The 22,196-nt window shown below is 39.9% G+C and overlaps 2 protein-coding genes and 1 non-coding gene across 3 annotated transcripts; 2 read left to right on the forward strand and 1 right to left on the reverse strand.

Moving 5' to 3' along the window:
- Window positions 1–33: 33 nt before the first annotated feature.
- si:ch211-199g17.9 (uncharacterized protein LOC108180085 homolog) lies at window positions 34–6,241 on the forward strand. Its single transcript, XM_056400143.1, has 10 exons — window positions 34–529; window positions 1,069–1,113; window positions 1,207–1,269; window positions 2,829–2,903; window positions 3,086–3,133; window positions 3,314–3,368; window positions 4,526–4,615; window positions 4,691–4,754; window positions 4,898–4,964; window positions 5,063–6,241. The coding sequence occupies exons 1-10, from the start codon at window positions 514–516 to the stop codon at window positions 5,164–5,166; spliced, it is 627 nt and encodes a 208-aa protein (XP_056256118.1). The 5' UTR covers window positions 34–513; the 3' UTR covers window positions 5,167–6,241.
- Window positions 2,441–2,572, forward strand: LOC130184425 (U8 small nucleolar RNA). Its single transcript, XR_008829992.1, has one exon. It is a non-coding gene; the product is annotated as a U8 small nucleolar RNA (small nucleolar RNA).
- fam83hb (family with sequence similarity 83 member Hb) lies at window positions 5,859–19,250 on the reverse strand. The gene is made up of 8 exons (XM_056400138.1): window positions 18,905–19,250; window positions 13,459–13,653; window positions 13,018–13,350; window positions 11,620–11,784; window positions 11,346–11,470; window positions 10,706–11,260; window positions 8,237–10,574; window positions 5,859–7,543 (listed from the first exon to the last, which is right to left on the reverse strand). The coding sequence occupies exons 2-8, from the start codon at window positions 13,579–13,581 to the stop codon at window positions 7,523–7,525; spliced, it is 3,660 nt and encodes a 1,219-aa protein (XP_056256113.1). The 5' UTR covers window positions 13,582–13,653; window positions 18,905–19,250; the 3' UTR covers window positions 5,859–7,522.
- Window positions 19,251–22,196: the final 2,946 nt, after the last annotated feature.

Raw genomic sequence — 22,196 nt, forward strand, 5'->3', positions numbered from 1 at the left:
TTGTATATTTCATCTTGTCAACAGGAAAATTGCACATCAGATACATCCCAAGCCCCTCTGACTACAGTTTTCAGTTAAAACAAAACAAAAACCGTTCTATTTTTGATTGTAATTACTAGAGCCTGACCAATTTATTGGCTTGTTTTATGTTTGTGTTACAAATAATAGATATCAGCAATTGTGTTGTTTGTATTTACTCTTAAATATTGATAGAAAAAAATCACAAATCCAGTACTGGTCAGGTTTAAGACTTGTAAATTGTGCCTTTGTACACATCAGAACAAATTTTGACTCATAAGATTTAATGGCGCTTAAAAATATTATCAAAGCAAAGCCAACATTGCATGTGCTGTAAATTGAGTTTCCAATTCCATAAATTCTGTGAACTTTTTAAGTCTATGGCGCCAAACGTTTCGCCCTCGTGCGCATGTCCGTTTAATCAGGAGTCACAGCGAAAAAGTGCTTAGCAGTCTTACGGACGGGTCAGGAAAATACTCCTCTGGCTGGATAAGTATGAGCAAGTTGACAGGTTAGATGTCATAAATTAAAGTTGAACTAGAAGTCAATATATTGGCTAACTAACGCCTATTTAAGAATACTTAATGCGACAAGAAATCTTTTAGATAACTATAAACGGTAGCACCAAACAGCATAACATTGCCTGCTATGGCCAAGTAATGATAAAACAGTGGTGAAAATAATGCAGAGTAGATAGCCGCAAGGAAAATAGTGACTAAAATATTACCGTTTATTAAGTTTAAGTTCTGTAGTCATTTAATTTTGGAAGCCATTTCTTTGGACTAAACGGTAAACGTGACATTGTTAGCTTAAAACTAAGGTAGCGTTAGCTGCATCTCATTTCCGTTTGGCTAACGTTAGCACTGGTGTGAAAACCTGAGTTGTACAGACAGCTCGTACATTTTCTTTAACCCACCCAACTTTTGACCATGTGGCTAAAAAGAGCATCCTGAAGATAAGTTACATTATGTCTTAGCGTGATACCATTTGCCGACATGGTAGAAACGCAAGTTGCCGCTCATCTGACATCTCTTTCTGTCTCCATAACAGGATTCAACCTTGAGGACATGGTTAATGTTACACCACTGAAAGGAGGTAAACTAGTCAAAGTTGCACAAAGTTCACATGAAACCAATCTTTAACACGTTCAAAATAAGGCTGATATGTTTTCATGCCCTGCTCCCTCAGGTGGAGAAACACCGGAGCCAAAAGTTGAACAGCTGATGAGCAAACTAAGTAGGCTCCAACAAGGTAGTTACAACTGACATGGACTCATTAGCTACGTTTTAAATTGCTAGAAAATCAGATATTAAATGTTTCGGACAAACAGGAGAGGAGTTTTGTTCATCCACACACTTAAGTTGAAAGATCTATCGTGGCACTCGATTTATTTTTTCAGTTTTTCAGTTTTTCTTCCATTTAACATTTAGATTGATAAATTAATTAAATCAAGCCAAACTTTCTTAAGTCCGCCATATTCGCTTTATATTTATTAGGAAAAAAAGGTTTTTAAAAATGGCAGTGGGGCTTCATATACAACAAGGGTTAATGGTATTTAGCAACAGTTTTACTATTTAATTTCGAAAGTCGTGGATCTGGGATTTAATGTAAAAGATTGCCCATTATAGGGTAATAACTGTTATGTTACTATTATAAATATCTCTTTTTAAGATTAGCTAAAAAGCTTGTTTACTTGGTTTTGTATTTATATCGTATCCCCAAGAGTGCCAATGAACCCTGAGATGTCTTTGTCACGTACTTCCTTCTTCGTGTTGAATTGCACTTGTGTCGTAGTTGTGGTGTGGTGCTTGGATACATGGACGGTTAGTGCATTATGTAGTTGTAGTATTGAGAAAATGTTCATCTGATCAGTATGAATCCCCCAGCTCTAATGATATATCGCATATTATGTTCAAGCATGCATTTCAGCTCGTAGCTCAGCCAGATCGGAATGTGAGATATTTATCTTGACACGTTAGTTAGTCTTTGTGAAGCTACACTTCCACTTCCGCTAGTAAGTTGCGCTGACTTTTTCTTTAATTACATCAAAAGTAGTAAAAAAAAACCACCATGTGAACCGCGTGTCGGACATCCTTAAAAGCTAAACTGCCCGTACGTTATGAAAAGACCTCAACACGGAGCACATAGTTTGACTGAAAGCTTTTGTAATGTGCACCAATAGGAAGGCTGGTTGTGCTGCCGATATGCTAATGAACACGCATTTTCCTTTAGGTTTAACAGAAAGAGTAGCATATATAGCCAAAACCTTTATAAATTAACCTAATGGTGATCCGAATCTAAGCAAAACACAATTAACTACATGTAATACGTAAAAGTTTAAGCACCAATACGGAAGTTAAAACCGTGAGTGAGACAGCTGTACCTACAGATCATAAGTGTAACTTGAAGCGTTTGAATGTTATCGTCAGTGAGGTACATCCTTACCTGTTACTCCTACAAGGAGTATCAGATCATGATGAATGGAGATGTATGAGATATGATTAATATCTCCGTCTTGTAGGGAACAGCAACACCCTACAAGACCCATTCTGATCTTCGCTGTTGAAATAAATAATAAATGAATTCGTATTATAAACAGTTTCTCAAAGTACTATGAAAACATACTTTCTTATCTCTGACATCAGGTAATTAACCCAAATACAACATGGAAATGTGGGTAGCAATCTTAATCAGTGCCTTGTCATATGATGTTTCACAGAATATTAAATGACTACTTGAGATAGTTTTAAAGTCACAATACAACAGGCATAACAATTATCATGTTTAAGTTGCACTTTGTTTTATTCAAGGTAAAAAAGCCCTAGAAGAAGAACTTAAAGACATCAAATCTGTCAGTGACTCTTTGCAGAAAGAGCTGGAAACTTGTAAGTCACAAAATCATTAATCTTTCTTCAACATGATGAGATTGATGAGATGTTGTCAAACCCCTGCTAAAGTAGACAGTTACTTTAGGCAACCATTTATAGCGTGCGCCATGTGTTATGTACCATATATGTTTATTTTATTATTAAATATTATTACAAGGCATTTTGTCAATGTTTTACAGTACAAACTGAAGCTTACCGACTGGAGGAAATCCATAAAGAAAAAGAAGGTACTTGGGAACAAACAATTGTACATGTATATTAATTAAGTATGAAGATTTTGTTTGTTTTGATGCCATGTACAAATAAGGTTTTGGTCAACTATGTCTGGAAAAAGTTTGTCATCTTAATACAGAGACAATAAATATGAATAACCTGATGAGCATATTTATTACTGATGTTTTCTTCAGAGCTGTGTATGAACCAGCAGATCCACTGTGAGGAGTCTGAGCAAGACTCTGCCAGGTGAGCACCACCTCAACCATATAAATATGATTATTGAATGTCTTCAGCTATGAGGAGTGTAGTTCAGTGTTTTGCTGAAGTCTGAACATGACCTGTAATCTTTCCCCCCTCATGTTGTAAACCTCAATTGTGTGTTTATGATGTGTAACACTAGATGGCAGTAAGTATCATTGCAGCATCCTGGAATTTTTTTTTTCTTTGATATATTGTCTGTGTTAAACCTTACCTGTATTCTTAGATATAGTATGATCATTTTATATATCATGAGATTTTGAATTACTTTTTGTTTCAGTCCTGTTATTGGCTGTGCCAGTTTTATATATATTTATATATATTACAACCTTTTTTAATCTCTTGCCTGATTTCCTATTTAGATACTCATATAATGTCAAAACTTTTAAAATAATCAGAAATTGTGGACCTTTCATATTCAGTGGCATATAGTAACTAGTAATTAGTGGCATAGTCACCTCCACCAAGATGGATTTAAGATACTAAAATTAAGATATGTACCTGTGTGTCTTACTGTTTATGAGATGTTCAGGAGATCCTTTGTTCCCACTGCCGTCAGGCTATACAACACCTCAGCCAAAGGAAGTGGACTCATCTAATTATTATTGTTTAATTATTATCAACTGCTATTATTATTATTATTATTATTATTATCAATGAGCTAATGGACACATGCATTTCCCCTAGGGGATAAATAAAGTATCCATCTATCTATCTATTGAATTTCCAGTTACTGTTACCTGAGACATTATATGAGAGCCTGTAAGGACTTTGCTGTTACACTATGAAGGTTAATGATTGCATCACATCTTTAGCATCCTGGACATCAGCCATAGATTTGTTGGTGACGGAATAGACACAGTTCATTCATTTAAAAGTTTGATACTTCTCTAGCTCATTGTTTCCCCAAGTTTTAAGCTTTTACATTTGTTTTATTGCTTACTTTAATTGTCATATTTAATCTGATCCTCATATCCAAGCATGTCACTTGCAAGCACATTCTTGTACAGCATGCAATACCTGTGCCAAGTCTACTATGGCCTATGCATACGAAAGGCTAGGTGAATTAATGGTTCTATGGGAAGTGTTATATTTTTAAATTATTTATATATTGCACTGGATGATGAATTGTGTATGTTTTGCAGGCAGCTAAAGCAGAACGAGCAAAGTGAGGAACTGCTGGAACAGTACAGATGTGAAATTCAGGAATTCAAGCTTAAACAGCGGAAGCAGCGGTATCAATTAATGATTTATTGTATTTAAAAAAACACCTCATCAAACAGCCATATTAATTACCTTTTTTTTTTCAGGATGAAGTTTGAAAACCAACTTCATCAGCTGATAGAGCAGCATAAGAATCTGCACTCCATGTTTGTAAGTTTGTTTATTTAATATTAAAATCAGTGGTGCTTTTTTCCCTCTTTATATATTTTCCCCAGATCTTCAAAATAGAATGATGAAAAGTTGACTTGTTGTTAGTATTGTTAATTACTGAAGTCCTCTAAATTGTTATTTAGACTCCAGAAAGGCTCCCGGATGAAATAGAGAGAGCTGAGAATACAAAATGTCAGCTGCTATCAGCTGGTAAGTACCCACAGTCAAATGTTTCCTTTTCTACATGCAGGAACAGTGTTTTCCATTTCCAACCCCTTTGACATAGTCTTGTTCTGTGATTCTTGTAGAACAGCTGAAGTTGGCTCAGCTGTGCTGTCTTGATGAGGAGCTACAAGACGTGAGGAAACAGAAGCAGTTGGAAAAAAAAGCTGCAGAGACTCAGGAGCAGTAAAACTACATGTTCAGTGGTTTTAGAGAATCAGAGGTAAACTTCCTTGTTTTACTACCAGATAGAGGCACTTTGAACACTCATCTATTTTGTCAGGTGAAAACCACAAATTTCCCAAACATCAGCTTCTGTGTTTCATTGGCCCAAGGGTTGTAGAATCCTGCCAAACCCATACAGTAAAAAAACTACTTGAGTTGACCTCAAAATTAAATGAAAATAACCAGAATTTTAGTCACAACTTGTTGATTTGTACCAGTGAGATACAAGTAAAAATATTTGCGGACAAAACTCTATTTATTCCAGTGTCCTTGGCTATTATTATCTACTATTTACTGCTTTGATACTATTAACTGTTCTGTGAGGCATGGGCTTGTTTTTGTGATCCAGTTTAATGTTGGAATATCTGCAAATTTGATGTGTTTATGAAACCTGAAATATTTTACATTCTGTGACCAGTGAATGCTGTTTTTGAGATATGTAGATGATAGTAGTAGTAGTAGTAGTAATATTGTGTATTGATGATTGATTGATTGAAAGGTGTTCATATATTTAAAAAAAAAAAAAAAATAGTTTCTATGTTGTGACATTGCTATTAAAAGGATTTTATTATTTTAATCTTAGAGAACCTATAAATGAAGAGCCATTCAGGAAATATACAGACCTACAGCATACATGTGCACACAGCCACATTCAACTTCGGTTTTAAGAGATTTAATAAAACACTCGTTGCAGTAGTTCAAATACAATGTAATACTATTTTAGGTTTTTAAAAATAAGACATGTACCCTGTGGAACTGATTCCCCCTTAATTAATGCCAATTACTTTTTACAGCCAATACCACATACTTATAAAAATGGAGATAAGGCACGTTGATAGCACAGTGAGGGTGATCATAATCAAATTTGTTACTTATATTGTCAACAAGACCTTTTTTTACATAAATATATACATATAACCTTGTATAGAAAACAGTGTAACCCCTGAAGTGTTCTTTTGATGTACTGTACGAAAAAACACTAAACATTAAATGGTTTGATGTTCAGTTGAGCTGTCAAGCAGCCTGGGAACTCTATCATATAATAAAATCTTTGGTTCCATGGTATTTACAGGCTAACAAAGGAGTTAGAAGTCCTGTGCAGGGCGTAGTTCTCAGAAGTTAAATGCCTTATGTAAGGAGGCATGGCCCTGCTCCAGTATGCAAAATGTACCTATCGTTTTACTATTCCTTTCCTTACGAGGTGATGACTAATTCAAAAGTCCAGGAAGGAGAGAGAAACGGGGGCACAATTTTTAGTCACGTAAAAATTGTCCTTTTTTTTTCTTTTTCTTTTTTTTTTACAGGGATTCAGGTCAACATTGCATAAGACAAACAGTTGTACACATAATTGTTTTTAACTCCACTCCTCTGAACATGCAAGCTTTTAGTCCCCCTCTTTGAATGGTTACTTGACATTGTCAACCCTGAGAAGTGGATCCACGCCTTAACACTCCTTTGAGAGGGTAAAGTTCACTAGAGGCTCTAATTTTAATCAAAACTCTACTGGTGCTGCCTTAACATTAGAATTACACATTAGGAAACACATTTCTTTCATCTGCTGATTCTATTTTGTATCTCTTCCTATAATTTCACAGACTTGCCCTTAAATTTTCACCTGTCATCAACACTCATTCTCTTTATCTTCATATCCTCATCTTTGCTTTCTGGGCTGGGTTAATTATAGTCCCTCTAGCTTTGGTAATGCCCCCAGTGGGCAATTGGCACAGAGTGAATCCCCAAGGACACTGTCTTGTGTTTAACTTTAAACAAGTCCTAGTTACCCACTCACTTGCAGAAACAGACAACACTGGTACTAGACATGTGCAGTCATTTACTGCCATGTTTTTTTGACTGGCGTGTATCTTATTTTCTTTCCCCTAGGTGTAACATGTACTGTCTTTCTCTTATCTTCTAACTCCCTCAGTCACGTTCATACAAGCTCAGTCGTTCATACAAGCTCAGTTATAGGTAAACTGCCCTCCCTTTTTCTGGTTGGTGAAACATCAGCCAATGCAGCCAGTATGCAAGTAGAGTCACTCTTCTCTCTCTCACCATATAAGGAAAAAGTAGTAGCAGGTCTTGGCAAATGGGCACATTCCAAACTCAATGACTTAAGTTTGTTAGTTTGCATTTATATATATATATAATTATATATATAGTCTTTTCAAGTTTTATTACTCAATGTGAAAATCCAGGAAAGGCTGCAGTGTTGCAGTACCCAGAGGTACTTGGAGAGTGTCGCTGGCACATGTGGACAATGGGTCTTTTTGATCATCTTGCATAAATAGTTTCCATTTAAAAGGCCGCTCCTCCGTCTTTCGTTAACCCAGGCTATTCCCCATCTGTTAACAGAACAACAGGGATAACAGTGAATGCAACAGAGTATAAACTCCCACCCATTTTTGTCTGTCCTTTCCCTCTTCCTCCTTGATACGACATTATTCTTCAGGCCTCAGGGGACAGTCCTAATACAGTATTCTGCTTAGCTCAATGACACTAACCGATATACAAGCAAGGTAAAATCAAATTCTATTTAAAATGGTAATAATTATAACAATGACATACTGTAGTTTGACTAGACTTCTAATGTATAAGGCACCAAAGCATTTTCACAGCTTATAAGGAGACCTTAGGTTAAATATTAGTCTGCTGTTATTTGGACAAATTATTTTCAATTATACAAACAAAATTATCTAATCTATAATTTTGTCGGCCATATATAAAAATTATCATTAAAAACTTTTAAAAATACACATCTGATTATTTATATGGCTCAGATAGTTGCAGAGATAATTCTCACGTTTTACTATTTTAATTGGACTGTATACTACACACACAAGTGTATACTGCTGTAATTCATTAAGTCAGACCAAACTGAATTTGGTCTTTGAATTTTGAAAAGCTGCCTTTTTTCTAACATGACTTAATCTAAACCTGGAATCTAACTAGTACATGTAGTACTTTTGTTATTTGTTATATGTCTTTCTACACTATCCATCTACGCTGCAAACATCATCCATGCATTGAGAGAGTACCTCAAAGCGGCTGTAGACCTTCTTCTCCTTCCTCATGCTCTCTATCCTCTTCAGCAATCCCTCACGCTCCTGGATGTTGCCCTGCGGTCGCAGAAATCGATTCTTTTTTATGGAGTTCTGTCTCTCAAGCCCCTTCTCCCCGGTGTCACTGTCTCCCCCTGTTTCATCCCTCTCCAGTCGGTTTTTCTGGCTGTTGGCCGAGATCTGCTCCAGAATGACTTTGGTGTCATCTCGTAGGTTGCTACTGAACAAAACAGAGCTGCCCGGGGGCTGGTATCGGGACGGGCCTGACATCCCGGTCGCTGACTTATGATTGGCTGTAGTTTGGTCGGTAGTGCTAGCGCTGGTATCTTTAGCTGATGAACTCTGCTTTTTGCTTGAATCTTCAGTGATCTCTTTGACCATGCTCATGCCCTTATCATCTCCAGAAGATTTCTTTTCTTTATCCTTAGGCCCAAGGATTCCCTTTAGCTTCTGAGTCTGCTTCTTTAAGAAGTCGAGTGCCTTACCCTCACCCTTTCCCTCACCGAGTGTGTTGATGGATGTATTAGATCCCATCATTTTCTGTCCTGCCTTAGTTTCATCACGTGGCAGAGTTGAAGAACTGTGAGAGCGGCTCTTTTTCAGTTCACTCTTCTCTGCATCTGTAGCATCTGTGGTCAGAATTTCGTCATCACAGGAGATGCGACGAGGATTCAGCCCTTTGATCTTAAGCTGATCCCTCTTGAAGAGCTTAGGTGAAGGAATAGGCTTTAGAGACTTGAATATATCCTTCTTTAGACCCTCTGAGGTATTCTCCTCTTTATGAGGTTGAGATGTCTCTGAAGGTTTCAGGTTACTCACAGAAGGCTTGGCATAGTTTATTGGTGGTTTTGAGGAACTAAATGAAGGTCTGCGAGTCAGCTCTGCCAGTTTTGCAGAGATGTCTGTCTTCTTTGGTTCAGGTTCTGCTAAACCGACAGAAACAGTTGAGTTCATTGGATTTGTTGTAGTTTTGAGAGGTTTATCAGAGAGGTCTGGTTTTTTTTCAGCAGGCTCTGGGATTTTTAACGATGACTCTATGTCCATTTTTGAGGCTTTTCGCTTGGCAGCAAGATCTTTGAAATACTGCAGTCGACTGGCTGGGTCATTCATGTTCAGAGATGATGATGTTGTGCCTTCACATGTTTCAACAGTTGTTGTCTTTACCTCTGTGTTAGTTTTCTGAGATTCAACCTTTACTTTAATGTCATCTTTCAATCCCATCTCCTTTTCCTTTTGCTGACGCTCTTTCTCCTTCTCTTTTTCTTCTTTGTCTTTCTCCTTGTCCTTTTCTTTCTCCTTATCTTTGTCCTCAGTCTTCTTTCTCCACTCAAAAGGCTCACGAGTCAATGACCTCCTCTTTTCTAGGATCTGGGACACAATCGAGGAAGTGCGCAATGTGTCTAACTCCTCATCTTCCTCTGTGGCTGCTTTTAATCCCACACTGCCACTGTGCATCTCTGCCTTGGAAGATGAGAATATAAGTGAGGAACGTAGACGAGAGCTACGTTGAAGAAGTGGGTTAATGCGACTACGGAATGATTCATGTTTTGACAGGAAGTAATCTGGACCCTCTTTCACCTCCACATCCGTCTCCTTTGCTGTGCCCCTCTCTAGTTCTCTCTCCCATTCCTTCTCCACTTCCCCCTCTTTTTTGTCCAGTAAAAATGACTTCAAGCCACTGCCTGAGGACAGCAGATCCTTAGAGTCTTTATTGCTGCTCTCAGGCAATTTGGGCTTTCCAAAGCGTGGTCTTGTGAAATCTGGTCTGGGCTTTGGGGGAACATTAGGTTTTCCAAAGCGAGTAGCTGAAGTTTCAGCCGCTGTAAGCTGCTGAGATGGTGGAGGATCTTCAAATGCATCAGGCCCCATAGGCTGCGTCAGACCTTCTTCTCCACCGTCCTCATATGTGCTAAGATAGGAGTTGATTCTCCAACTCCTCAGGCCTTGCTTAACACTTGCATCTTGATCATACTCTTGATCAGATTGTTTGAGAAACTGTTTCTTCTCTGGTGGATGGGGCTGTGTGGGTGAGCTCTGGCAGGCATACGCCTGACCTATGGTTGGCCTCTTATGGGAGGATCCTCCTCCATATCTTCCAGGTAATGGAGGTGCCTGGTGCCCCTCAGGTCCTATCAAATCCTCAGATGAAAGGTAATCTCGACCAGGAGGAGGCTCCAGATCTGAGCGAAAGCTTGAGTCTGAATACTGGTCAATGGAGAGGTGTGGAGGATGACCTCGAAGTCTGTCATAGTGTCCATGGCCAGAACCTGGCCCAGGCCCTTCACTGTAGAAATGGCTACTTTGGATCTGCTCCCTGTAAAGAAAACACAATGGTTCTTATTTGTTTCGTTATAATTGAATAATTATGTGCAAAGACTCACACAAGATGTGATGCCTGATTTAATTAAGACTCCAAACAGTTATAGGTATTAAAAGGTTAACTACCTTTGGAAGTCTGTCTCTTCCAGATTATTCATGACTCTGTGCTTCATGTATTGCCTTGATGATGTGTAGTTTTCCTGGGTTCCCTCTGCATAGCTGTGCCTCTTGAACGCACTGCCACTGATCTCCATCTGCCTGGATACTATGGATCTTCCCTGCTCCAGGAAGGATTGCTGCAGACGAAACTGTTGCTGGGAAAATTTTCCAATTGTAATTCCTGCCCCAGGTTCAATGGTGTGACGATATGGGTCATTCCTCCGGAAAGGAAGTGCAAGGTTACGATCAGAGTCTCCATAGGGGAAGGCAGAGGGAATATCAGGTTGCCTGCGGTATCCTATGGGGTTACGCAAAGACTGGGTCCTCTTCAACCCAAACTGGCTTACATAACTGCTGGTGCTGCTGGTGTCAGAGATAGCAAGTGCTCCATCTGAGGGGTCAACGACTAGAGGCTCTGACTGAGCAAAGAGAATGCGAAACTCTTCATCAAAGGTGGCAACCAGCTCCCCAAGGAAGAGGTGGGCGATGCAGCGGTGGATCTTCTCGTAGGACCACATGAAACTGTAAGAAATTTAGAGAATGAATGGCATAGGAGTCTTGGGAATTAAATAAACTGACTCATAATTAATATAATTAAATGACTAACCTATAGTTCCCACTGAGTACAGCCCTGCAGTCAGAGAGTAGGAAACGATCTTTCACCTGTCCCTTGAATGACTTTCCCGTCCGGGAATAATAGGGTATTCCTGCCACAGTCCTGACACGCATCATCTGTAAAACCAAAAATTCAACCATGTTATGGATACATATATAAGCCTTCGTGAAAATGATGTGATATAAAGGAATAAATACAATAATAAATAATAGCCAGGTGTTAGCCCAATCTTTTGAGAAAATTTGTAATGAAAAGCCAAACTCACAGGAATTAAGTCCAAGTTGACTTTGCAGTTGATGACCATAGACACAAAGTGATGGGCTTCGTGTTCATCGAGTAGAATGTAAACAGGGACGTGGCGTGTTGCTGCATCCAAGAGGTCAGCAAAAATGTCAACATCTGTGAACATATCCATCACCACAGCAATAACCTGGAGCAGAAGAGCAAACGAGAAAACTAGTCAAGGTTTGTTTGTTAATGTGGTCTTTGGTAGTCTGGCTTTGAAGTTATTTTGTAGTCTAAAGTCTGTTGGTTAAAAAATTGGTGATTTAAAATTGCAACCCTGAACATTTACATAATTTGAAGGAACTTTGGCAGTGGCAGCTGTTCATTGTGTTAATCAGCAGAAGAAGATAAAGCATTATCATCTTAAAAAGGGCTAAATAATAAATACACTATGTACAAGTGTATGACACCTTTGATGGAATTGCATAAAGGTTTGTCATGAAATCGTGAACATTGAATAGGACTATTTGTTCAGTAACATCATTAACACTGCTCCACACTGCAATGAAGTTAACCTTTCTTCACACAGGTGAAGAGACGTTAAGTCATTATCCCTCAGTTTATTGCATTTGAATGAATATCGCCTCTCAACAAAATAAGACTGAGACAACACATGTATTTAACTACACCCAGTTTATCAGCAGTACAGCGTGGGTGAATTACGTAAAATAAATTTACGTAACAACCATGGCATAGTAAGATTAATGACTCCTGTCTTTTAGAGCCTTTGTGTCCTCCGTGTGCATGTTGAAACACTTAACTTAATTCATGAAATAGACACACTCATAAATTTTAAAAGACACAGACATACTCTCCAAACACACAGACAGAAATGGAGGACAGATAGCAACATGAACCACTACACCAACAGGTTTGACTGCTCTTGACATTTGGCATGTAGGCTGTGTGTTAATTTTATTTTTGATTTAGCCAAAGGCCAACCAGTTCGACATTCATCTGAAAGGGAGTGGTAGCAAATCTGAGAGTGGCAGATAAAAAGTAATATTAAACTAATAATGAGATAGCATAAGCCACATACTGGCAGCCTTTTATCTCAACTCTTTTTTTCTTCTTCTTTTTTTTTTTAAGAGATAACACTTACAGTACATACTGATAAGACAGAAAGAGGATACTCATAAATAAGAAATAGTGAGTTCATTTACTATATGGAGTGTAAATCAGACATGACAATGTACACATCTAAACACTAAAACGCAGCATATTTGTATTTGTACACAATGAATAAATGTACATGTATAAACATGGAATGCTTTGATCTCATTTTCACGTTTAAATTTTTTCTCAGAAATACCTCTGAAAGCAAACCAGATCTGCAAGTTTAACATCTTTCTGTTTCATATCCCTCCCTCTTACTCACTTGACGTGCATTCTTGATAAGTCTCCTAGCTTGCTCCTTGATGCTAGGCATGTCTGGGTCGGAGGGATTAACCAGAGTAGTGACCTCTGTGGGCCCAACGAAGCTGTGCTGTGGCAGCGGCCAGCCAAGGTCCAGCCCTGGGGCAGCCAGGTCGGACTGCACCGGCCAGTAGGTGTCGGAGGAGCCATCAGCCTCATAACCTCCCTCCTGGTACGTCAGCTCTGGCACACCGGAGGTTCGATTGGGTACCTGGATTGTGGATTTGATGAGTTCAATTTCTGGCTGTGCCAGGAAACCGACCACATCTGCCATCTGGAGGAACTCATAGTAGCCCTGGTGAGACAGTTGAGTAATTCATTACATCATAAAATCTATGTACTGTACATGTAATTTTGAAGTATTTTACACCCAAAACAAACAATTTCAAAATTGAAGTGTTACCTGTATGTCGTTTTCTATCAGAGCATCAATAGCTAGACGGTACTCCTCACGGTAGTGTGGGGGCAGGTAGTTTGGGTCAAGGGGGTTATCACCGATCGATGAACTCTGAGATCTGTGCGCCATGGTTGAAGAGAAGAATGGGATCAAAGGCTAGGGCTCAAGGGTGAAGAGAGGTGAGGGAGGAGGAATTTGAACCTGTGCAGAAATGTCAGAAAGAAAGAAAAAGGTCAGTGCACAGAGAAATTAACCCTTCTGCACGTCTGTACAGCCTGTTTTGGAGGCTTACGCAAACAGCATATTGTAGGTTTCTAAGAATCTCAGAGCTAAAAGAATATCTTCCAAGTATACAAAACAATCAAATATTTTCATGTGTTCAAGTCACAGTGCTGTTGTAGTTGCATATACTGCAGACAACACACCACTGCTCCTTCCATGATATACAATAGTCATATTTAAACTAAATATTCCCTAGGGTGATGAGAGGGAAGAAAGCTCTGTGTCAGGGTGCAAAAGCAGGCAGATTACCTGACAGAGACAGATGGAGAGTTTCGAATCAATAATTATTGAGTTGTGTTTCATGTATTCTATTAGTTATTGTTGTCATTAATATTCTACAAATAGAAAATACATCTGGCACTTTCATTAAACTAAAACTAACTTGTTAAAAAATAAAGGGCAATACAAATAAATAATTTCCAACTTAATAAGAAAATATATCTAAACTTTTTCAATACTCATTGTATAATGCATCATCTGGGGCATCATATCATGCTTTATTTGTCATTTAGTTCAATGTAAATATTCTTAAAGTTAAACTGTGATTAACAGTTAACTTGACTTAGTTCTCATTTATGGCATCACACACTTAGCTTAATGGCCTGTTTGATGTAACATTAGAGCTGTATTCATCAATGAAATATCCTGCTTGTGGTAGAACCAGTGATTAACTGAAATTCAATCGGGCTTGTGAGCAAACTGTTCACAAAGGTAAGAACAAAGAAAAACAACAGGATAGAGAAAGCACAGTGGGGGGGGAGAAAGGAGAAAGTCAAGTGAGAGAAAAGGGACGTGTAAGGGAGAGGTGGGAAAGGCATGAAGAGGTGTATGGACAGGTTCTCTCATATCTCTGCTAAGCAAACTTGTCATGCTGGTGCGTCATGCTTCAAGTTGCTACTCAGACCTCATCCTGAAAAATCTGTGCCAGTCATAGCGAGCAAATTTTTTCAGGAGGGCACAATGAGTGTGGTATTAGTTATGTCATGACTTGAACTGACTTAATTCAACATAGTGAAAGGAACATTGTCACATAACAATTTGTGAATGTGTGATCGTTTGCATGAGAAAGAGAGAGCGCCGAAGACCTGTAGGGCTTAGGGACAACTTCTCCAATCCTGCACACACGATGATGAGATGCTACACCGACCATCTCTACTCCCAGCCCAAAAGAGACACAGAGAGCCACAGTCAGAAAATGCGAATGAAAGGCAGATGGCAGGGGGAAAGCAAGGACAACTATCCCACACAAGCAGAAACTTTATGAACATAAAACACAACAAGAGGGGACGTTGTAACAAGTAACAAGTGTAATTGTTTGGTTTATATATGTTAAAATAGTGAAAAATGCCCATCAATTTCCCAAGGGGGGCCTGAGGCATTGTCTCCTAGTAGCTTGTTTTGTCCAACCAACATTTCAAGAAACATAAAAGCAGCAAACCTTCACAATGAGAAACTGGAACTTGGCTTTTGCCTCAGATCTAATAACAATAGCTGGTTCAATCCACTGTGTTAAGTGTATGTTTAGGCAAAAAATATTTGGCATTTGTTAACTATTTTGTGGTATATCTGCTTTCAAAAGAGGAATTAGTTCATCAGTGCCATCTGATGCCTTCTAATATTTTGTTTGGCATTAGATAAAGGAAGAAGAAAGAATGCAACATGTAGAAAGGGCCAAGGCTCAATTCCAACCCACAACATAGTTTTGTGTTAAGCACCATAAACTGAACCAACCCGGACACCCCCCTCATGGATATTTAATGTGGTCCTGACAGCTGCATGCTGGATGGGTCCTCTGATGGGTTATCAAGACCTGAGTTATTAAAACTGGAGGTATTGATTCATACGGTTAGCTGTTTAACTTTTGGTAAATCTCTTCTGCACATTGTAGCATGTTGTCAAAACAGGATGTGTTTTTGACTGTGTGGATGCATCACCATGGAAATGTCTTAGGAACTGGTTGACCGACAGTCTGAGTACATGATCAGGGTGTATGTGTGTGTAACCTGGGGATGGAATGGGAGGGTGAGTAGGTGTTTTGCAAGGTGTACCCACTTAAAAAAAGTGCGTGTGATGTGTTTTCTGTAAACTTCCACACACTTTGGTGATCGATGGTGATAACAAAAGTGTCCAAGTCCTAACCTGCAATTACTGTGAAAACCCAGTTTAGTCAGAGGCCTGGTGAGTCACAGGGTAGCCTGGCCTGGCCTAGCCTGGGGATAACTTCCACCACGTGTCTCTGTGGTGATTCATCTGTTGGCAAAATGGCTGACATCCTGTTTCCTTTCTCATTTCTAGCCATAGAAATTAGGCCTTTGCGGTGTTCTGTTCCCCTTCCACAGTTTTGCCGTGGGCAGGGAGGCATACTGGGCGCACATACTGGTTGCATGGAATAAATGCTGGTTGCATAGAATAAATCTTACTCACAGCAAGTTTCTAATGTGGAAGAATCGCAAGTACTTTGATCCATTTTGTTCCTTATTTTATAGAGATCTAGCAGCCTGAGGCAAGATCTATATGCAAGTAAATTTGCTGATGCAGCAGTGAAGTGCATACCTGAGCACTTAACAGTCATAAAGTGAAAGATGTGCACCTGTCTGTGCTCGTCATAAAGCGTAAACCTCAACAGCAGCCAAAAAACACTGCGAGTGCCTATCAAATTATGAAATAGTTAGTCATGCTGTTACAGTTTTTCGGTTACGAAAAACCTTAGAAGAAGACAGCGATCAGTGCAAATCAACCCTGAGGTGAATATGAGCTAAGTGGGTGACCCAAGAGCATAGTTGCACTATTCACCCTCCTGACCTCTGAGTCTGAGCAGAATGAAGCAGCAGAGGAATAGCACAATGTAAGAGGCATGACAGACTTTCCCCACCTCACCTGACTGACTGGTAGCATATGCAAACAAAAACTGCTGCTTTGTTTGTTGTTATAGAAACCGCTGTAAACATCAAGCTGTAGAAAGTGACACATGACAATGATCTTTCTCTCTCTGTTCATCCTTAAAACGTTCTGCCGCCCGCACAGGGACGAGCCTGCTCTAAACGCACCATAAACAAAGCCACTTTGAAAGACTAAACCACCACAGGACAGGCAGGCGGCAACCAACTGCAGCTACTCCAGGCTGATAAACCCAATATTCAGATGGGCCCAATGTTTGCTCACTAAGCGTGTAAATGGCTCATTCTCAGCATTCCTGCAGCAACACTGAAACGAGAATAAGGAGAGAACCAGCAAGAGAAGAGCTGAAGGAGAGAACATTTTAATGTCTCACTGTCTGAATTAAGAGAATAAAGTCAGACGAGACACAAACTATCAAGCACAAACTCCAAAAAGCATTTTCTTCACTCTTTCTGTTTCTCTTTGTCTCTCTCTCACTCTCTCTCACACACACACACACACACACACATCTGAACACACACACACACACACACACACACACACATCTGAACACACCTCCCTAAACAAACACTGATTGATCTGACATACCTCTTCAGTCGATTCATTTTGTGTGATAATGATTTGTGAATGGTGAATGGAGCGAGAACAAAATACCTGAAAACAGGTTTTGAACGGATGAACCAGTCATCTCCTGATGCTCCTGTCAGAACCTTTCAGGGCCACCTTTAGTCTGATTAACACACGCAAGCGTAGATAAGAGCAAACACAGAGGACATCTTGTCTCTCTGTACATCATCACACCTCAGCAAGGCCACTGAATGCCGCACAAAAGACAGCTCAAGGTCAGGTGAATGTATACTACATGTACACACACCAGCATAAACCCTCCCCTTTCTCTAGCTGTGTTTAACACAGCAGCACTGCGAGAAAAACAGGTCCAATGAGGTCCTCGTCATGTGTTCCAAATGCCTTAATGTCTGCGGTCGTCTTGAGTGAAAAACACAACAGTAAAGCATGAAAATGTCTCTACATTGCTTCCTCTCCCTCTCAAAGCACAATAGTGCTCACACATGAATGACCCCACCTTTACGAACAGAAACTGACCCCTTATGACATATACAATGCAAACAGACTAATGAATGGGATGAAGCCTTCGCCATATGGCTGGTGTGACAAGATGGAATCTATAATAAGGGGCACGCATTGCACTGACGCACCACAGAAAAAGCTGGCACCACAGACTTTTTCCCTCAAATTATAACCACATGCTGAACTATTCCAGCGGAGTGACTCACTCACTGAATTGAGGGAAAGCCTGTAAGTTTAAATCAATACATTGCTTGTTTGAATCAAAGCTGCAAACATAAAGATATTATCAGAGCCTATAGGAGACCAACATCTATAGGAGAGGACATGTGGTGGGTGCTTTCCTTGTTCAACAGACAAACTGTATGATTTAGAAGGCAAGGAATGTGTAGTATCTCACCAATTATCCTCAAATTAGAGGGATCTCAAGTTTGCCTAATAACAATGACATACATGTCATTGTGCAACCAAGCCATTGACCAGGCTTGTAAAAGTGTCCCTGCCTTTTGAAGCACCATTTAACACCCATGGCTCCCTGCAGGACAAGACAAAGCTCCACACAGTCTGAAACCTTGTTATTTTTCCAAGTAGTGTTTTTTTCTCTTTCTCAAATGTCTTCAAAGGACTGGAAAGAGAGCAGCACAGATAGTTAGAGCCAGCCAACGCCGAGCCCTGAACTGTGTACTCAGACTGTAATAACAATACTGTTCAGGTTTTGCAATGCACAGCAGCTACCTGGATGACTTCATCCTGTATAAACTGCAAGCGGCTAATGAGGAGAGTAACCTACATTTCACTTTTTTTTTTTTATTCCATTGACATTAATGGAGCAATAAATTGAAAAGAATAGAGCAGACATCATTATAAAACTCGTGGAGGATGATAAAACAGGAAACAATATAGTAGTACAGTAGAATATTATACAGCAGGATAAAGTTATCACTGAATAAAACAAGACAGGAAACAATAGAGTGGAATAGAAAAGCACATGAGTGCACATTAGTGGTTGTTAGAATAAGTCAGGGAGGGAAAATACGCAGAATAGAATAAAGCAGGACACAGCTAGAATAGAATAAAAGAGGGTGGGATTCATTAGCAAAGAATGGATAGTAATAGGCTATTATCTCTGAACATCTCTTCGTCCCAAGTTGCATTTCCACAGTTGGTCTTTGTTTCCACTTCGTACCTCCTAACTCTGCTGCAGAACTTGTCTCGTCTCGTCTTGTTGTTGCTTGTTTGTTTTTTTCCCCCAACAGGTATCGCTTTCTCCGGTGAAACCGCCGATGTGCGTCTCCTTCCGTCCGTGCGTCACATTCCTCGGACCGGGTACGAACTCCACCCAAACCCCCGGTGCGCAGCCTCCACTGCCAGCCGAGCGAACACAGGCGAAACGAGGCAGCTCCTACTCCAGGCCCGGGCTGAGCGCTTCACTCGGCGGTATGTGAACCTCCGGAGCCGCCGCCACTATGGCACAGAGGACCGCGGTGAATGAGGAAGAAGCGGGGCGACTCCTGTTGGGCAGGGCTTTCCCACCGGTGAGACTCCTCCCAAACCCGTTGATCACTGGGAACATAAACCCATTGGAAGTTCACTCCCAGTGGCATATTTCAAAAGTGCTGGCTTTTGTGTCATGGCTGCTAATTGGTGTTTTATCTGGTCTTTGTGGAACAAAGGAGGAAGTTTCTCCAAACTTTTACACAAAACTCTTTCTCTTGGATGTGTCAGTTTGTTCCAGCTTTCTTCAAATAAGTCAGTTCATGTCATCCTGCTTGCACTGACTAGTGTTCTGTTTTGTCCTTGCACTTTTTTGTTTTGTCTTTGCACTGGTTTTGTGTTATTTCTGAACCAGTTTTATCTTCTCTTTGCACTGGTTTGGTCTTTTCTGTGCACTGTGTTTTGCACTTGTTTTGTTTTGTCTTGGCGACTTAACATTATCTTTTTGCACCAAGCCCCTGTTGTGTTTACACTGTTTAAATGTTAAATCTCTCAGTGTTCCCTGAGAAACAAAATGTCACTACTTTGCATTTGTGTATGGATTGGTTGATAAGAAAGTCCACTTGAGTCTTGAGTTACTGGAAGATAAGCAGTGTCACGAGTTTAAAGCTGCACTTCATAATTTATGAAAGAAGAAATAACACAGTCTTTCACTTTCACTTAATTACACAATGAATAAAACGCACTATTTCTCAATTCAGCAGACTCAGAAGTGTTGCTGCTACAGTTGTAATTGGTCTGGTGTGACCACTAGATTATGGTAGCTAAAATTAGCTAATTTAGTTAACTTTAGATATGTATTGCAATGTAACTGAGTCAGTTTGCTGAATTTTTGACACTTCTCTACTCTTACTAACTTACTTACTTACTTGCTTACTTTCTTACTTACTTACATTATCCTACATCTCACCATTTCCCATTACCCCATTAACATCATTTGTGCCTACAGTGGCTCGTGTTTATCAAAAGTTGCATAAACCAAGTTGGTTTCCTTGGAGATCATGTTCCTCTCTGAAACGTTGTGTAAATGAGTCACCTGTTGCTTTTCTCCAAGGCAGAACCCTTGTGCTGAGTCAGCAGACTCCAGTGGTTCCCATTTCTGCTGTATGTGAATCCTCTGTAAAGCCAGCCTCCCTGCTCCAGGCTGCGCCGCTCGGTTCCTCCTCTCTGAACATGGGCTGGATTTGGGAAGCACATTGCTAATGGCGATGCAGGCTAGTGCAGGAGAGGTAGATACGGGGTCACTGTTTGTCTGGGATATCCCCATGCATGTGTATAAGCCATTATTTGTAGGTGATACTTAATTGACGATACTTCATTTGTCATTAACAACAAATAACACCTTTTGCCAAAATATTAATGGTTATTTAATATGTTAATACATTTTCTGCTTGACTGAGTTAATTCCAACACATTGATTTTGTAATATGAAGATGCCAACTCCAGTCTCCAGTCCTTTTTGTGTTCCACTCTCTTTCTTGTTGTCTTCATTTAGGCTACTTATAACAACTTCTCTTTTTCATTCTTCACATCTTTCTCTGTGTCATTCACTTCCATGCAAATATGCCAGCAATCATAACCTGGACACAAGGTGTAATACAGGTTTAAGTACACAGTAGTGTGTGAGTGTGAGCTTTCCTTGGGCCGTCCTTTGTCCTCAAACGTGTCTATCAGACAGAACACACCTTGTTTCATGGCCCTCTGATAGCAACATACACACTTATGACTGTGTGTTCAGTCCTGCTCCTGAGGGTGTGCCTCCTGTTTGAATGTCTGCCTGAGCACCCATTTCATACTGAGTTGTTAGACACACACACACACTTTCACAGCCGCATTTCTGAGGTCTTTCTATGCCTGTGTACTCTTACTTCCTATCATGAAAATGTGTAACTCTCAGCGTGACAGAGATATGAAATGAGAGTTGAATGTTTGCATACAACTGTGAGAGTCACTAGTGGAATATCACAGCACAATAAAAAAAAAGAAAAAAAACCCTGAATGTTTTGGGTGTGAAATACCATCCTGTGACAGAATTATGAGTGCTGACAGAGTAAGTCTGCTTACATGAACAAGTTCTGATAACAAACACTAACAGGTATACAGACGCTGAAACGCAGGGCGCGGTTGCTCAGAGGAATGTGCTCAAGGCATCTTACCGCACCCAAACGCCTTCGCCCTCCCACTCCCTCTACCCCCACCCCCTCTCTATTTCTCTGTCTTCCTGGTTTAGCCTCTCTCTCTCCCCATCATCCTCCCTTTCTGACGTACCTGGCAGCCATTGAACAGGTATACAGGTCCAGGAAGAGTCTAGGCGCCAGCTAAATCCTGGCCTGCACCTTAGCATGCCTGGCTGAGGAGTCTGTCTTATCTGGGTCTATTTGAATTCAAACAAGCTTTATTGACAAGTACAAACTGCACAGATATGTAGAAAACATAAAGTGCACCAAGTTGTTGGGCCTCCAGAAAAGCCTCAGTTCTCCATTTCAGATTCTCCAAGTCTCTGGACTCTACTGGAGGAACCAACACTATTTTCATAGAATATTTAGTCTATTTCCTCATTTGGTGTTGTGATGAAGGTGGTGGACAGTTCTGTCTATTACTGAGGTGCAGTTTGTTTGTTTATTGAAGAGTTTATCTAGGTTCAGTGCTGAGATTGTAAAGATAATTTTCATACTCATCAGAACATTCAGTGACCTCTCATGTATGGATACACTATATGGAGTCATATGAGGATCTGCAATGTAGTAACATGCATTATTAAAGATTTAGTTCGACATTTTGGAAAGACTGGAAATGGGAAAACAGCTAGCTTGGCTTTGTCTGTTACATTCAAGCCCTTGCCAAATGAGATCAGACAATGCTGATTAAGCCTATCAGTGCCAGGTAAATCTCTCTGTATTTTTGCAATGTATATATATATATATATATAGTATATGTATATAGCAAACGTGGTGACAGATACAGAGTAGGCTGCAGCAACTAGG

Source organism: Seriola aureovittata, chromosome 16 (assembly GCF_021018895.1).
Source record: "Seriola aureovittata isolate HTS-2021-v1 ecotype China chromosome 16, ASM2101889v1, whole genome shotgun sequence".
Taxonomy (NCBI): Eukaryota; Metazoa; Chordata; class Actinopteri; order Carangiformes; family Carangidae; genus Seriola; species Seriola aureovittata.

Excerpts from the sequence above, each read along its gene's own strand:
- fam83hb (XM_056400138.1), bottom strand. The coding sequence starts at position 13,581 with ATGGCGCACAGATCTCAGAGTTCATCGATCGGTGATAACCCCCTTGAC. Across the intron at positions 11,471-11,619 it reads TCAACTTGGACTTAATTCCT|ATGATGCGTGTCAGGACTGT; the intron begins GTGAGTTTGGCT and ends TTGGTTTTACAG. Across the intron at positions 10,575-10,705 it reads GAAGAGACAGACTTCCAAAG|GGAGCAGATCCAAAGTAGCC; the intron begins GTAGTTAACCTT and ends TTTTCTTTACAG.
- si:ch211-199g17.9 (XM_056400143.1), top strand. Across the intron at positions 1,270-2,828 it reads ACTAAGTAGGCTCCAACAAG|GTAAAAAAGCCCTAGAAGAA; the intron begins GTAGTTACAACT and ends GTTTTATTCAAG. Across the intron at positions 3,369-4,525 it reads TCTGAGCAAGACTCTGCCAG|GCAGCTAAAGCAGAACGAGC; the intron begins GTGAGCACCACC and ends TATGTTTTGCAG.